The sequence below is a fragment of the Artemia sp. Qi Xiang Cuo genome, unplaced genomic scaffold, assembly GCF_049724085.1.
Source record: "Artemia sp. Qi Xiang Cuo unplaced genomic scaffold, ASM4972408v1 HiC_scaffold_3059, whole genome shotgun sequence".
Taxonomy (NCBI): domain Eukaryota; kingdom Metazoa; phylum Arthropoda; class Branchiopoda; order Anostraca; family Artemiidae; genus Artemia; species Artemia sp. Qi Xiang Cuo.
The window spans coordinates 250,343-268,395 of NW_028300454.1; the positions used below are offsets into that span (position 1 = coordinate 250,343).

Here is an 18,053-nt window from a genome sequence, read left to right on the forward strand (position 1 = left end):
GACCCTCAAAGGCCATCCCCGGGCCCCCCAAAGGCCCATCGAGCTCTCAAAGGACCAACGGGGTCCCAAAGGCCCTCCACCGGTCCCCAAATGCCCCCCAGGCCCCAACTGCCCCCCGCACCCCCAAAGGCCCTCCCTGTGCCCCAAAGGCCCTCCCTGTGCCCCAAAAGCCCTCCCTGTGCCCCAAAGGCCCTCCCTGTGCCCCAAAGGCCCTCCCCCTGCCCACAAAGGCCCCCCGGACCAGAGAAGCGCCGCCGGGATGCGCCGTGGGCCAGGAAAGCGCCGCAGGATGCGCCGCAGGGATGCGCCGGGGGTCAGGAAAGCGCCGCATGGGGGATGCGCCGCGTGGGGATGCGCCGTAGGGATGCGCTGCAGGGATGCGCCGCAGGGATGCGCCGCAGGGATGCGCCGCAGGGATGCGCCGCAGGGATGCGCCGCAGCTAACCTTCCATATCTTTTCACGATGTCTACAGAAAAATATTGAACAGAACTTTAAATTTTTTATGTATTGGTGAACATAAAACTGAAGTTGAAGCTTTTTTAACTCCGCTGGAGGCCCTGTTCTTGTCTTGGGTGTTTTGTGAATAATCTGAAGAGACCATATAATCGCATCTCTTCAATGAAAAATTTGGTATAGTCTTTAATGTTTTTAATCTCTTCGAGAAAAATATGAACTGAAATGGAAAATTTTTATATTATTTTGTGGAAATAGAATTGATCAATAACTTATTTCATTTTAAATGAGAAAATTCAGAATAGAAGTTGAACTTTTCTTCTTCCGAGACAAGATATTGAACAAAACTTTAAATTTTTTCATCTCTTTGAGAAATGTCGGAACTGAATTTAAGAAAAGTTAGAATTAAATTGAAACTTTTTATCTTCATAGAAAAAAATCACATTCAAAGTATAACTATTCCTATTTTCTATGGAAAAATTTAGAACTGATCTTTAAATTTTTTAATTTTTGGGTGAATTTAACGCTGACGTGGAAGCTTTTTATTTCCTCTGGAATAATTAGATCTGACTCGTGTTCTCTGGTAAAATTCAGATTAGAACTTGATCCTTTCTATTTTTTAAGAAAAATTTGGAACAAAATTTTAAATTTTTTCATCTATTTAAGAAAAATCTGAATTGAAGTGGAAAATTTTATATTATTCTGGGAAAAAAGACTTTATCAATAACTTATTTCATTTTCATTGAGAAAATTCAGAATAGAAGTTGAACTTTTCTTCTTCCGGGGAAATATTAGGAACAGAACTTTAAATTTTTTCATCTCTTTGAGAATGGTCAGAATTGAATTTTAGAAAATTTAGAATTAAAGTGAAATTTTTTATCTTAATAGAAAATAATCACAATAATAGTATAACTTTTACTATATTCTACTTAAAAATTTAGAATTTAAATATAAATTATTTATTTCTTTGTACTTTTCTTGTTCCGGGAAAATATGTGTAATAGAACTTTAAATTTGACTCTTTGAGAAAGGTTGGAATTGAATTTAAGAAAATTTTGAATTAAAGTGAAATTTTTTATCTCCATGGAAAATAATCACTATCATACGTAGTATAACTTTTCCTATCTTCTACGGAAAAATTTAGAAGTGAACTTTAAATTTCTTATGTCTTGGCGAACTTAAAACTGAAGTGTAAGCTTCTTATTTTCTCTGGAGAAATTAGAATTGAATTGTGTTCTTTGGTAAAATTCAGATGAGAACTTGAACTTTTCTATCTTCTAAGATAGAAAAGATATCTTCTGAGCCTGCTAGTAGTATCATTATCTCTAAAATTATTTTTCTTACATCTCTGACCTTTTTAATAGATATTCTGAACGTTTGACGTTCTAGCATACCCTAAAAGTAGTGAACACTTAACAAAATAACGCATAAGATATTTTTAATGTAATAAGGACATGTAGAATATTGATATAAAAATATGTTAAATACATTATTATACATTATTAGTACACTTGCGCTTCACTTTCCGTCAATTCATCTTTATATTCATTGATGATATTGTCTGCTAATGTCCTTTTTATTCTGCCTGCGATTTCACTATCTATTGTCACATTATTTTTACATAGATAGCAGTTTTTGCACATTGACATGATATGATTTATGATGTAGATGCAGCTGTATACATGTCTTCTTTTTCCTTTTGCTTTCATTCGAATCCTAACACCGGAAGAATTGTGATAAGTTCTATCAATGGCTAACATACTACCAGAACCATTAGCTAGAAGCTGTCCCTCTTCATCAACTATTATTTTTAAGTTGGCATTCTCTTTGACTACTAATTTCTCTGGTAATGTTACTCTCGCATATCCACCACTTGCATGATGGAAATTCTTGGGATACACCAAAGGAATTTAACTCCTCACTGTCATGACAACGTATGCATACATTGCCAATAAGATCTCCACTTGCACTCGTTTCATAGTTCAGGTATTTCTCCTTGTCAGCGTTCAACACGACAATGATTTTTTCATGTGCACATACTTTCGTCGAATAATTCATCATCACTTTTTACAGATGTGAATAGTGTGTTGATTCTTCCACTGTGTAAAAAATACTGATTTAATGCATGCAATAAACTCGGTAGTGTTGATAACCTGCCATAGCGTACCAGTGGAAAAGCCGCGTTGTGTCCATGAACAAACACAGAGTACGATTGGTAGAGCCGTAAGCATATTTCATGTCATTTCAAGATATGTAAAAAGTTAAAAAATACCATTTTAAAAAATTAAAGATAGTATTTACGAATTGGGGAGGGGACTCTTTGAGGTTGGAAAATGGGTTTAGGAATGACATTATGAATGGAACTTGTTCAGAAAAAGATATAATAAAGCAATAAAAAAAATATTAAAAAAAAATGGCGCGGGGACTCTTTGGGGGGGCCCGGGGAGGGTGTTTGGGGGACCCTTGGGGCCGGTTGGCCCTTTGGGAGCCCGGGGGACCTTTGAGGACCAGGGGAGGGTCTTTATGGGGTCTGAGGAGGGCGTTTCGGGGATAACATTTCGAAATTTTTACTTTTTAGTTTACTTTTTTGCGGCGCATCCCTGCAGCGCATCCCTGCGGCGCATCCCTGCGACGCACCCCTGCGGCGTATTCCTGCGGCGCATCCCTGCGGCGCATCCCTGCGGCGCATCCCTGCGGCGCATCCCCTGCGGCGCATCCCTGCGGCGCATCCCCTGCGGCGCATCCCCATGCGGCGCTTTCCTGACCCCCAGCGCATCATCTGCGGCGCACCCTGCGGCGCTTTCCTGGCCCACGGCGCATTCCGGCGGCGCTTCTCTGGTCCGGGGGGCCTTTGGGGGCTGGGGGAGGGCCTTTGGGGCAAAGGGAGGGCCTTTGGGGCACAGGGAGGGCCTTTGGGGCACAGGGAGGGCCTTTGGGGGTTCGGGGGGGGGGCAGTTGTGGGCCTGGGGGGCATTTGGGGACCGGTGGAGGGCCTTTGGGACCCCGTTGGTCCTTTGAGAGCTCGATAGGCCTTTGGGGGGCCCGGGGATGGCCTTTGGGGGTCTGGTTGGGCCTTTGGGGGCGCAGGTGGCCCTTTGGGAGCTTGGGGGCCTTTGAGGACCGGGGGCTTCCTTTGGGGTTGGGGTAGGAGGATTGGAACCCTTTGGGGTTGGGTTAGAGGACCTCATAACACTGTTCAAATGAAACTTGTGTATTATAACGACCACAGAGTTTCACCTTTAAATTCTCTTCTAAAATCTTTCCTAAAATCATCTTTTAAAATGTCTCTATCTGTTTCGCCGAAATAGTTCCATAACCTGTCTAAAACAGTTTCGCCCAAATAATCCCTAAACGTAATTTCAGTGTGTTCCTTTTGTTTTTGGCATCTCTGCGCTAATGCATTTCAAATTAATAAGAAACCTGATTCCCGCGCTAAAATAACTCATCGCTAAGATGTTTCTTGGAGAATTGTTTCCATGGCCTTTGGTTATTAATATCCTTTGGAGTTCGACCAAAAGAGTTGTTTCCGAGGCAAAGACATTAATGACTTGGATCTATTCCTGGAGAATCGTTTCCAGGCGAAAATTTTAAAAGTCTGACAGATGATGTCATTGATTGATTGATCTGTCAAGAAATGGGAATTAATTTGTTGTTTCTAAGGGGAATTATTGATTCACGACACATGATCTAACTGTTTCCGGGAAACTCATAGCATTTGGCGAGAGCAACAACAACAAATACTATTTCTGGACACCATGACACTCACGATCGATTATGCAATCAAGTTCTCGGAAATTCACTTCCCCCTCGAGTCCTAGATCAATAACATTGTTTCCCGTTAGAATTCAATGCGCATGTGCAACCTTCGTTCCGGAGTTATTACACATAGAAACATCAAATAAATCGACCTTGGACAAACAGGTCATTGACCGATTACGCAATCATTCTCCCTAGGGATTCCATGCCCATATATGGAGCCCTGTCAGTATTAAACTAAATTGTAGATGGCAGCAGGGGTGCCACATGGGACCTTTAGGGTCACTTCTACTAACATCCCCTACATTTTTCTAAAGAAAATTGATTCTACTATATCAGGAGAATTATTAGTAACACAATTTATTTGTAAAGTGCAAATTACATTCTGGTATTTAGCAGGTGCAAGAGACGTTTCAGTAGTGGTTCCATACTCTTTGTAGTAATTGTAGTAGAAGTAATAGTAGACGGAGTATTTGTAGTAGTAATAATAGTAGTGGTAGCAGTAGTACTAGTAGTAGCAGTAGCGTGTGCATATTACCTTTTAGCGAATTAAACGTTCCCTACATCACACCCTAAAGGTTTTAACTTAATAGCTTAATCCGTTCCTGATATACGTTCTATTGACAATCTGCAAAGACAGTATTGTGCTTTGAATTAGTTCACCATTACCGGAAGTTTTCACCTTAATACCCTTGACCAAAAATCAACAAATGTGGCCACCCTCACATTAACTAATACTATAAGTAAACAATGGGCAAATTTCAAAACTTGTAGTACTTTTCTGTGGGGCTGCCGGGGTCATATAATCCGCAGAGGCACAGCTATTGGACTTTTTATCCAAGTTCAACAAAATAGCTTTCTAAAAATTTTTACTGGATGCCTTTGGGAGAAAGGGGTGTAAGAAGGAGGGTGGCTGCCCTCCAATCACTTTTAAATCTCAAAACTGGTACAAGAATTTTCAATATCCACTCGAATTGGCCCCTTCCATAGTTTCAATGCTAACTTCTTCCATACGAAGTGCCATGGTAAAAAATAACGCTTTTAGTCCACTTCGCTCTATGCTTTGACAAGTGTTGTTTATTTCTCCTGGTACAGGAGCGCAAAATTTGAATTTGATCTTTTTTCTTAAAATTAAAAGGAGGCAAGCTTTCCAGAATGGAAAACAGTTGGGGAGTTGCAAATGGACGAAAGAATTAAATCGAACAGTTCAAGGTAACAAGGTCCAAGCAAAAAATGATCTGTGCCAATAGTAACCGAAATTCTAAGGAACAGAAGCTTGGAAACAACATATCATAGGCAGGTCAATAGCGCTGCCTAAGTAAATAGAAAGTGGGCACAATATGCTTTTGGTGATGTAGTAACCCTTCTTAGTCCCTTGGGAAAGGGCTGTAAGTTACACAGGTACTTGTGCATTTTACCGCTAAAACTCAAGAAGTGAAGTTAGGTTAATCTTAATTGAATTAATTAAAAATATTTTCCACAAAATAAATTTTTCAAAGAAAAGTATAGAACTCCATTAAACCAAAAATGAGCATAAATAAAATCAAATAATCTACCAAGCGTGAAACTACCACAAATCAGCATCGATAAATAAACGAAACCCAAAACGAACAGAAATTACAATAAATAACCGAGTCAAACTCAATATGAGCAGAAATTAAGATGAGTTGGGCTTAAAACCCCTATGCCTTTCCAAGGCCAAAACATAATTTGCACTTTACTGAAAAAATGTAAATGGTTTTAATTTATAACTTTAATAAATCAATTTTTTTTTTTTTTTTAAGGCAATCACGTAAAGTATGAATTTTATTTAGAAATTTAAAGTTTATGGGTAATTTGTTAGAATTTTTAAACCCTTCTTTCTAAATAAGTATTGTGTTGTTTAAGCATATAATTTACTGTTTGTTGAGGTTATTGTAAGGGAAGAATGGTTCAAATTGTATTTATTTTATTTTAGCTTTTTTTATTATATATTTTTTTTAATGGAAGCTTGAATGGGTAATATAAAATTGGGAATGTAGTTGAAGCCAAAATAACTGACTAAAATGACTAAAATAACTGACTAAAATGACTAAACTAACTGACTTAAGTGATTAAAATAACTAAAATAACTGACAAAAATGACTAAAATATTTGACTAAAATGACTAAAATAACTGACTTAAATGACTAAAATAACCGACTAAAATTACTAAAATGACTAAAATAACTGACTTAAGTGATTAAAATAAATGACTAAAATGACTTAAAATAACTGACTAAAATTACTAACTGACTAAAATGGCTATAATAACTGACTGAAATAACTGAATAAAATAATAGACTAAAATTACTAAAATGACTGAAATAACTGACTAAAATGACTAAAATAACTGAATTAAATGACTAAAATAACTGACTAAAATGACTAAATTAACTGACTAAAATTACTAAAATAACCAACTAAAATTACTAACTAAAATGACTAAAATAACCAACTAAAATTACCAAAACGACTAAAATAACTGAAAAAAATTACATAACTGACTAAAATCACTAAATCCTTTCATAATATATTGAATAAACGCAGAGTAACCTCTCCATTATTGCAGGAATTCTGAAGTCGATAACTGAAGACTCAGTTCATTTTCTAAACAGAACTGTTCAACAAGGAGCAAATGCAACGTTGCAATGTAGATTGACTTCAGATGTACAAGATGTACTATATTTTATTGTTCAAAAAGTTCGATGCTAAGAAAAAACTATTATATGCCAATGGTCAAATTTTTTGGAGAAATGAAGAATTCCGAGTCCTGAAATGTATGTAAAATCTTTCGTCTTTTTTCTTTCAAGGGATTTTCATTCTATTTTATTCTTTTTTATTCTAGTTTATTTAGCTTTTATTAACTGTTGGTACCCCCTTGGTATCTCTGTCGGTCGGTCACTCGGGAGCGTCAAATGTTTGCATACTATGGTCATGCTGTACCCTTGCTTCAGTGTGCTCAGTATTTTTCAATTTCTTTTTGTTCAGCGTGGGGCACTGTAATTCTCCAACTAAGGTTTTTTTTTACTATGGCGATTCCAATGGTATACTTATTAAACCAATTTGATAGAATTTTCAATCCGTTATTAATTGGGTGTGGGGCAGTTGATCCCCCAATAATGTGGAGAAAAAATTATTATACATCCCATGTCCCTTGAATATCCAGATATGGACCCCTATTACCCCTCTCCCCTCAGTAAAAATGCTGGTTATTTGCCCCTGATTATGGGCATATGAGTAGAAAGGGGAGGTGCTACTCCGGGACGACACCCCTGCTGCCACCTATAACTTTTTTTACATAATTCATGGATGGTTATGTGTGTCGGTCGATTTATTTGATGTTTTTCATGGATGTTTAATGGTTTTTGTCAGTGAGAATTTGAAAAACAGGAACATTGTCACATTTATGGATGTCAACAGCAATTCATGTCTGTTATATGGTTTTCTCAGTGAGAATGAAAAAACAGGAATTTTCTCACTTGGAAAAACAGGAATTTTCTCACATGGAAAACCATAAACCACGTGGTCCTGTCACGAGCATAGCACCTGTGAACTTGATTTACATAATCGCTAGGGGAAATTATTGATTCACGAAGGGGAGAATTAGGAAACATTAAGGCTTCTTTAATCTTAGGTCTGAAGAAGGGGGGAATTAAGAAACAAACATGGCTTCATTGTTGTTTGGTTAGCTTAACCTGAGAAATAGCATCTGTGAACTTGATTTACATAATTGCTAGGGGAAATTATTGATTCACGATGTGGGGAATTATGAAACATTAAGGCTTCTTTAATCTTAGGTCTGAGGGATAAACATTCTTTAGGACAGAGAGAAAAATTAATATTCTATTTTTAAATAGGGCTTCATTGATCTTTAGTGTCAGGAATCATAATTAACATCACTTGTTATCTTGGAATTATGCGGGAGTCTAAAGAGATAGAAATTCTATTTTTAAATACGGCTTCACGGAGCTTTAAGTCGGAGAGATAAATTGATATTCTAACGAAACCCTAATAGTTTAGCTAGGAAAATTTATGAGATGAAGAGATTAACGTAGGAAAGGGTTTCCTAGAAATTTGAAATGCGTTAGCGCAGAGATGCCAAACAAAAGGAACACGCTGAAATTACGTTTAGGGATTATTTGGGCGAAACGGTTTTATCCATTTTATGGAACTATTTCGGCGAAACAGTTAGAGACGTTGATTTTAGAAAGGGTTTTAGAAGAGGTTTTGAGTGTGGTCGTTATAATACACAAGTTCCATTTGAACAGTGTTGTGAGGTCCTCTACCCCAACCCCCAAGGGTTCCGATGCCCCCCCCCCACCCCCAAGGAAGCCCCCGGTACTCAAACGTCCCCCAAGCTCCCATAGAGCCCCAATCCCCCAAACGCCCTCCTCAGACCCTCAAAGGCCCTCCTCTGGTCCTCAAAGGGCCCCCCCGGACGCTCAAAGGCCCCCCAAGCTCCCAAAGGGCCACCGGCGCCCCAAAGGCCCTCCACCGGTCCCCAAATGTCCCCCAGACACCCAAAGGCCCACCCCGACCCCCACAAGCCAACCCCCGACCCCCAAGCCCCACCCCCCGTCCCCCAACGTCCCCCCCCGCACCCCAAGGACCACCCGCCCTCCAAGGACGCCCCGACCCACAAAGGCTCACCCCCAGCACCCGTCTTTCGGTGATGTGAGTTGTATGAAACCTATGATTTGGGATGTGTAGTTTGCTACTTCAGGCTTTTCTGAGCAGGATTTCTTAGCCATTCGTAGGTGTGTGTTGACTGAAACCAATACTTTGGGATGAGTAGTTTGCTATTTCAGGCTTTTATGAGCTAGGTTTCTTAGCCTTTCGTTGGTGTGTGTTGAGTGAAACTTATGATTTGGGATATGTAGTTTGCTTTTTGGACTTTTTTTAGCTGGATTTCTTAGTCTTTCATAGGTGTGTGGTGTCTGAAACCTATGATTTGGGATGTGTAGTTTGCTATTTTCGACTTTTCTGAGCTGGATTTCTTAGACTTTCATAGGTATGCGTTGTCAGAAAATTATGATTTGGGATGTATAGTTTGCTATTTCAGGCTTTTCTGAGCTAAGGTTTTCTAGTATTTCGTAGGTGAATTTTGTCTGAAAGCAATAGTTTGGGATGAATAGTTTGCTATTTTTGACTTTTCTGAGCTAGGTTTCTTAGTCTTTCGTTGGTGTGTGTTGACTGAAACCGATGATTTGGGATATGTAGTTTGCTATTAATGACTTATCTGAGATGGATTTCTTAGTCTTTCATAGGCGTGTGTTGTATGAAACCTATGATTTGGGGTGGGTGGATTGCTACTTTTGACTTTTCTGAGCTGGATTTCTTAGCCTTTCATAGGTGTTTGTTGTCTGAAACCTATAGTTTGTGATGACTAGTTTGCTATTTTTGACTTTTCTGAGCTAGGTTTCTTAGCCGTTCATAGGTGAGTGTTGTCTGAAACCTAGGATTTGGGATATGTAAGTTGCTATTTCCGACTTTTCATAACCGGATTTCTTAGTCTTTCGTAGGTGTGTGGTGTCTGAAACCTATGATTTGGGGTGTGTGGGTTGCTATTTTTTGACTTTTCTGAGCTGGATTTCTTAGCCGTTCATAGGTGAGTGTTGTCTGAAACCTATGATTTGGGATGGTTAATTTGCTATTTTCGACTTTTCTGAGCTAGATTTCTTAGCCTATCATATGTGTGTCCTTTCAGAAAATTATGAATTGGGAGGTATAGTTTTCTCTTTGGACTTTTCAGAGCTAGTATTCTTTGTAACTCATAGGTGTTTGTTCTCTGAAACTTCGGGTCTGGGATGAATAGTTGGCTATTTCAGACTTTTCTGAGCTAAGGTTTCTTAGTATTTCGTAGGTGAATGCTGTCTGAAACTTATGATTTGGGATGTGTAATTTCCTATTTCGGACTTTTCTGAGTTGGATTTCTTAGTCTTTCATAGGTGTGTAGTGTCTGAAACCTATGATTTGGGATGTGTAGTTTGCTATTTTCGACTTGTCTGAGCTAGGTTTCTTAGCCTTTCATAGGTTTGTGTTTTAAGAACAATATGATTTGGGGTGTGTAGTTTGCTAGTTCAGGCTTTTCTGAACTAAGGTTTTCTAGTATTTCATAGGTGAATGATGTCTGAAACAAATATTTTAGGATGTGTAATTTGCTACGTCCGACCTTTCATAACATGATTTCTTAGTCTTTCATAGATGTGTAGTGTCGGAAAACTATGACTTGGGATGTGTAGTTTGCTATTTCAGGCTTTTCTGAGTTGGATTCTAAATCTTCTTAAATTCAATTCCGACCTTTCACAAAGAGATGAAAAAAATTAAAGTTCTGTTCCAAATATTTTCCCGTAAGAAGAAAAGTACAACATCTAGACATAATTTTCTCACGTAACATCAACAATTTATTGAAAAAATCTTTTTTCCCAAAAATAATATAAAAATTTCCCCTTTATGTAAGATTTTTTTTCTCAGTTAATAAAAAATTTAAAATATTTTTCAAATGTTTTATTCTACTAGATTACAAGGTATAATTTTATCGTGAATATTCGAGTTCTAATCTGAATTTTACCAAAGAACACAATTCAATTCTAATTTCCCCAATAACAAATATAAAGTTCGAGTATAAATTTTTCGATGGAAGATGGAAAAAGTAATAACGTACTGGTGAATATTTACAAGGAAGATAAAAAGTTTTAGTTCAATTTAAAATTTTCTCAAGGAAGTGAATAATACCTCAAGTTCTCTTCGGAATTTTAAAAAAGAACAAACATCATTTCTAATTTAACCAGTGACAATAAAAATATTCCTCTTCAGTTTCTTATTTAACAATTACAAAAAGGAATTTAAAGTTCAATTCTAAATATTTAGGTGGAAGATAGAAAAAGTAATATCATTCTTGTGAATATTTTAATGTAAGATAAAAAAGTTCTAGTTCAATTTAAAATTTTATCAACGAAGTGAAGAAAAGTTCAAGTTCTCTTCTGAACTTTACCAAGGAAAACACTTTCAATTTGAATTTCTCCAAAGAAAAAAAAAATCTTTCCACTTCAATTCTGTATTTAAAAATGACAAATAGAAATTTACAGTTTAATTCAAATCTTTAGGTGGGAGATAGGAAAAGTAATACCTTACTTTTGATTATTTTCACGGACTATAAAAAGTTCTAGGTCAATTTAAAATTTTCTCAACGAAGTGAAGAAAAGTTCAAGTTCTCTTCTGCACTTTACCAAAGAACACACTTCAATTCTAATTTCTCCAGAGAAAACAAAACTCGACCACGTCAGTTCTATATTTCACAAAGACATAAATAAATTTAAATTTCATTTATAAATTATTAGGTGTTAGATAGAAATAGTAATACCAGACTTGTGAATATTTTCCCGGAGGATAAAAAGTTCTAGTTCAATATAAAATTTTCTAAACGAAGAGAAAAAAATATCAAGTTCTCTTCCAAATTTTAACACAGAAGACTATTAAATTCTAATTTCTCCAGATAAAAAAAACATCTACCACTTCATTTAACTATCTCACATAGAAAAAGACATATAAAGTTCAATAATAAATTTTTCGGTTGAAGATAGAAACATTAATATAACACTAGGGAATATTTTCACTGAAGATTAAATGTTCTAGTTAAATAAAAAATTTTTTCAATTGTGTCAAGGAGATATCAAGTTATCTTCTGAACTTTATCAAATAACACAATTCAATTTTAATTTCTCCAGAGAAAACAAAAAGCTGCCACTTCAGTTATTTATTTCACAAATACATAAATAAATTTAAATTTCAATTCTAAATTTTTCTGTGTGAGATTGAAAAATTAATAACATACATGTGAGACTAAAAATGAAGATATTTATGAAGAGTTTCAACTACCTATGGCTAAGTTTGCTAAAGACAAACTATTTTAATGAGAAAACACACAAAATCAGAAGTATTATTTTATATTTTGCTTTAGTAAAATATACCTAATTCTCAAAAATACGATAAACTAAAAGATTTTAAACTCTATATGACTAAGTGATATAAATACAATCAATATTATTTATACAACAAACACAAAAAGAAGTATTATTTTAATTGGTCATCGATTCAATAATACAAACGGAAACCTTGTAGATATTTATGCATAGTTTCAACTAAATATGTCCAAGTTTTATATAGACAAGCAATATAAGATCTACAAAACATACTAACCCTATTAAATTGTAAATTTTTAATTTTCAAAAAACTCTATTTGTATTTAATTAATATATTTATGCAGATTTTAAACTAGCGATGTCTAAGTTTAATAAAGACAAGCTATTTTCTTGCCACATAAAAAAAACTCAGAAAAAATGTTAAATTTTCAGTTATTACAGTGTCAATTATACTAAAAATTTATATATTTATTAAGATTTTCTAATATACATTAATAAGATTTCTATATACCTTATATTTTCGTCATAAATCACACAAACTATTAAGATAATTTATAATGTTTAAACTCTAACATAATCACTTATGCATATTATACTATATTTATTCAGATTTTCTACTATCTATGTCTAAGTGTTCTAAGGACATTCTATTTTCTTACGAAAACACAAACAATAAGACGAAAAACTTTAAATGTTCTTTTATAACATACACAGGTTGGCTAAAATGAATATATTTATGCAGAGTTTTAACTTTCTATGGCTAAGTTTGATAAAGACAAGCTATATTCTTGAGCAAACCAACAAAATCAGAAAAAATGATAAATGTACCATTATTAAATAGGCAATTATGCTAAAATGAATATATTTATTCAGAGTGTCAACTACCTAGTTCTAATATTTCTAAATACATTATTTTTTCGTCAAAACACATACGCCAGAACTCTTCATAGGATAAAGGTTCATCTCGTAAATAATAAATTAGGTAGAATAGACTGTATTTATTAAGATTTTAAACTATCTATGGATAACTTTTATCAAGAAATGCTATTTTGTTGCTAAAACTCATACAAAATGTCGAAATTTGTTAATGTTTACATTAGAAAAAGCAATCTTAGGATTTAATTTATATATTATTGCAGAGTTTCTACTCGCGACTTAGAAGTTAGGTCAAGAAAAACTTTGTTCTTGAGAAAACACACAAAATAAGATAGAATGATCAATGTTCCTTTAGTACCTACGCAATTAGGCTAAAAATAAAGTTATTTATGCACAGTTTCAACTATCTGTGGCTAAGTTTTATAATCAAAAGATATGTTGTTGCGAACACACTCAAACTCAGAAAAAATTTTCTTGAGTCCTTTATTAAATTCGAATTTGTGATTAAATTTATATATTGATGAAGATTTTATAATAGATAATGAAATTTTTTATAAAGACAATATAAATTCTTCCAATATAATAAACCAAAAGACTTAAATATGTAAATTTTAATCTAGTACATACGACCGTAGACTAAAAATGTAGATATATATGAAGAGTTTCGACTAAATATGGCTAAGTTTGCTAAAGATAAGCTATTTTCCTGCGAAAACACAAACAAAATCAGAAGTAAAATGTTCAATGTTCCTTTAGTTCCGATACAATTAGTCTAAAAATTAAGATATTTATGCAGAGTTTCAACTAGATATGGCTAAGTTTGATAAAGACAAGCTATTTTCTTGCGAAAACACACAAAATAAGAAAAAATCTTCAATGTTCCTTTAGTACCTAAGCAATTTGTCTTAAATGAAGATATTTATGCAGTTTCAACTAGAAATGGATAAGTTTTCTAAAGACAGATAATTTTCTTGCGAAAACAAAAAAAATATCATAAAAAATTATCGTTGTTCCTTTATTACATACTTAAACAGGCTAAAATTAAGATATTTATGCACTGTTTCAACTATCTATGGTTAAGTTTGCTAAAGAAAAGATTTTTTCTTGCGAAAACACACAAAATCATAAAAAATGTTCAGGGCTCCTTTAGTACATATTCAATTAGGATAAAATTGATGATATTTTGCACAGTTTCAACTATCTCTGGCGAAGTTTACTAAATACAAGCTATCTTCTTGCGAAAAAACACAAAATCAGAAAAAATGTTCACTGTTAATTTATTACCGATGCAATTATACTAAAATGATGATATTTATGCAGATTTTCAACTATCTCTGGCTAAGTTTGCTAAAGACAAGCTATTTTATGGCGAAAACAAACAAAATAAGAAAAAATATTCATTGTTCCTTTAGTAAAAACTCAATTAGGCTAAAAATTAAGATCTTTATACACAGTTTAAACTAGCTATGGCTCAGTTTGATAAATACAAGATATTTTCTTGCGATAACACACAAAATAAGAAAAAATTTTCAATGTTCACTTAGTACATACGCAATTAGACTAAATTAAGATATTTATGCAGAGTTTCAACTATCTATGGATAAGTTTGCTAAAGAAAAGCTATTTTCTTGCGAAAACACACAAAATCAGAAAAATTGTTAAATGTTCCTTTAGTACCAAAACAATTAGAATATAACTTAATATATTTAAGCAGAGTTTAAAGTAACTATGGCTAAGTTTGCTAAAGACAAGCTATTTTCTTGTTAAAACACAAACAAAATCAGAAAAAATGTTCAATGTTCAGGTAGTACCTACGCAATTACGCAAAAAATGAAGATATTTATGCAGAGTGTAAGCTAGCTATGGATAAGTTTGCGAAAGACAAGATATTTTCTAGATAAAACACACAAACTCAGAAAAAATGTTCAATGTTCCTGGAGTACCGACGCAATTTGTCTAAAAATTAAGATATTTATGTACTGTTTCAACTAGCTATGGCTAAGTTTGCTAAAGACAATCTATTTTCATGCGAAAACACACAAAATCAGAAAAAATCTTTTTAGGTTAGGTTAAGTTAGATTAGGTTAGGTTAGCTTACGTCCGCGCACAGATAGGTTAGGTTAGGTTAGATTAAGTTAGGTTAGGCTAGGTTAGCCTACGTACGCGTTAGATTAAGTTAGGTTAGGTTAAGTTAGGTTAGGCTAGGTTAGCCGAAGGACGTGGGCGGGCGGATGCGAACCGAGCCTAACCTAAATTAAACGAAACGAAATTAATCTAACCGAACCTAACTTAACATAACCTAACTTAATACAACCTCAACTAAACTCTAGGTGCACGTAAAGAGGCTAACCTAACCTAAACTAACTTAACCTAACCTAACAATAATTTTTAAGATTTTGTGTGTTTTCGCATAAAAATAGCTTGTATTTAGCAAACTTAGCCATAGCTAGTTGAAACATTACATCAATATCTTAATTTTTAGACTAAATGCGTAGGTACTAAAGGACCATTGAACATTGGCTATGAGTTTGTTTGTTTTATCTAGAAAATAGCTTGTCTTTAGCAAACTTAGACATAGATAGTTGAAAATCTGAATAAATATCTTAATTTTTTGCCCAATTGCGTATGTACTACAGTAACAATGAATATTTTTTCTGATTTTGTGTGTGTTTTCGCAAGAAAATAGCTTGTCTTTAGCAAACCTAGCCATCGTTAGTTTAAACTCTTCATTTATATCTTAAGTTATAGACTAAGTGCGTAGGTACTCAAGGAACAGTGAACCTTTTTTCTGATTTTTTTTGTTTTCGCTATAAAATAGCTTGTCTTTAGCAAAATTCGAGTTAGATATTTCAAAATATGCATATATATATTCATTTAATCATAATTGCTTAAGTAATAAATGAAAATTGAACATTTTTTCTGATTTTGTATGTTTTCGAAAGAAAATATCTTTTCTTTAGCACACTTAGCCATAGCTAGTTGAAACTTTGCATAAATATCTTCATTTTTAGCATAATTGTGTATGTACTAAAAGGAACACTGAACATTTTTTATGATTTTTTGTGTTTTCACAATAAAATAGCTTGTCTTTATATCACTTAGACACATAGAGTTGAAAATCTGCATAAATATAATCATTTTAGGCTATTTGAATATGTACTAAAAGAACACTGAACATTTTTTATAATTTTGTGTGTTTTCGCAAGAAGATATCTTGTCTTTAGCAAACTTCGCCATATATAGTTGAAACTCTGCATAAATATCTTCATTTTTAGCCTAATTACATATGTTCTAAAGGAGCCCTGAAAATTTTTACTGATTTTGTGTGTTTTCGCAAGAAAATATATTGTCTTTAGCAAATTTAGTCAAATATAGTTTAAAAAGTTCATACAAATATTAATTTTTAGCCTCATTATGTTGGTAATAAATGTCAAACGATAATGTTTTATGAGTTTTTGTTTGTTTTTGGACTAAAAGAATCTGTCTTTATCAAACTTATACATAGATTGTTGAAACTGCATAAATATCTACATTTAAGTAAACTAGCGAAGTTACCACATGAAAATTTAAAATTTTTTCTTAGGTTGTGTTTTGTCTAACTAAAAAATCATGTTTTTAGCAAACTTATACATTTCTATTTGAAACTCTGCATAAATAAATTCATTTTGAGCCGAATTTAATAGGTACTAAAGTAACACTGAACATTTTACTTCTGATTTTGTGTGTTTTTTCTCTAGAAAATAGCTTGTCTTTAGCAAACTTAGCCATAGTTAGTTGAAACTCTGCATAAATATCTTCATTTTTAGTCTAATTGCGTAGGTACTAAAGGAACCTTGAACATTTTACTTCTGAGTTTGTGTGTTTTTGGACGAAAATAGCTTGTCTTTAGCAAACTTAGCCATAGCTAGTTGAAACTGTGCATAAATATCTTCATTTTTAGTCTAATTGTGTATGTACTAAAGTAAAACTGATAATTTTTTTTGATTTTGTTTGTTTTCGCATGAAAATAGCTTGTCTTTAGAAAACTTAGCCATAGCTACTTGAAACTCTGCATAAATATCTTCATTTAATTCTAAATTAGCAGTTACAATAGGAAAATTGAAAATTTTTTCTGATTTGTGTGTTTTCGGATTAAAATAGATTGTCTTTAGCAAACGTCGCCAGTTATATTTTAAACTGCATAAATATATTAATATAAGACAATTATCATTTGTTATAAAGTAAAAATGAGAATTTTTAGTCTTTGTTTGTGATTTTTAGCAATAAAATAGAATGTACTTATCAAAATTAGAAAGATCTCTTAGAAACTCTTCATAAATAAATTCAAAACTGCCGATTGTAGTATTTTCTAGATTACAATTTTCAAATTTAAGAGAGAGGGTGTATGATTTTTGACGAAAATCGCAAGTATTTATAAAACATAGCCATATCTAGTTTACACTCTTCATAAATATCTTCATTTTTTTTATAATATACACTTGCAAAAGTGAAAATTTAAAATTTTATCTGTTTTTTAGTTGTTAATCAAGAAAATAGCTGGAATGTAGTAAACTTATCCATAGATATTTGAAACTCTGAATAAATATATTCGTTTATTCAACACATTGTATTTACTAAAGTAAAAGTTAACAGATTTCTTGTTAGTGTGTGTGTTATCACAAGAATATAAAATTTCTTTATAAAACTTAGACATAGTTAGTTTAAACTCGGCATAAATATCTTAATTTATGCCAAATTGATTATGAAATAGATTAGAATTTTACAATAGACAACGTGGTGTGTATGATTTTGGACTAAAATAGCATGTCTTTATCAAACTTAGACCGAGATAGTTGAATATCTTAATAAATATCTACATTTTTATTCTAATTGACTCTTTAAAACATGAAAATATAAAATTTTTTCTTATTTTTTTTGATTTAGCAGGAAAAAATAGCTTGTCTTTATTAATCTTATCCCTAGCTCGTTGATACTCTTAATAACTTTATAAGTTAAATCCTAATTTCGTATGTCGTAAATGACAA

The 18,053-nt window shown here is 33.6% G+C and overlaps 1 protein-coding gene across 1 annotated transcript in view; it reads right to left on the bottom strand.

Moving 5' to 3' along the window:
- Positions 1-540: 540 nt before the first annotated feature.
- LOC148938651 (uncharacterized) overlaps positions 541-18,053 on the bottom strand; it is a 54,167-nt gene continuing 36,654 nt past the window's right edge. The window contains exons 2-3 of the mRNA XM_089107637.1: positions 2,495-2,553; positions 541-674 (exon numbers count right to left, since the gene is read on the bottom strand). Coding sequence (XP_088963763.1) covers positions 541-674; positions 2,495-2,553 — 193 coding nt within the window. The remainder of the gene's footprint in view (positions 675-2,494; positions 2,554-18,053) is intronic.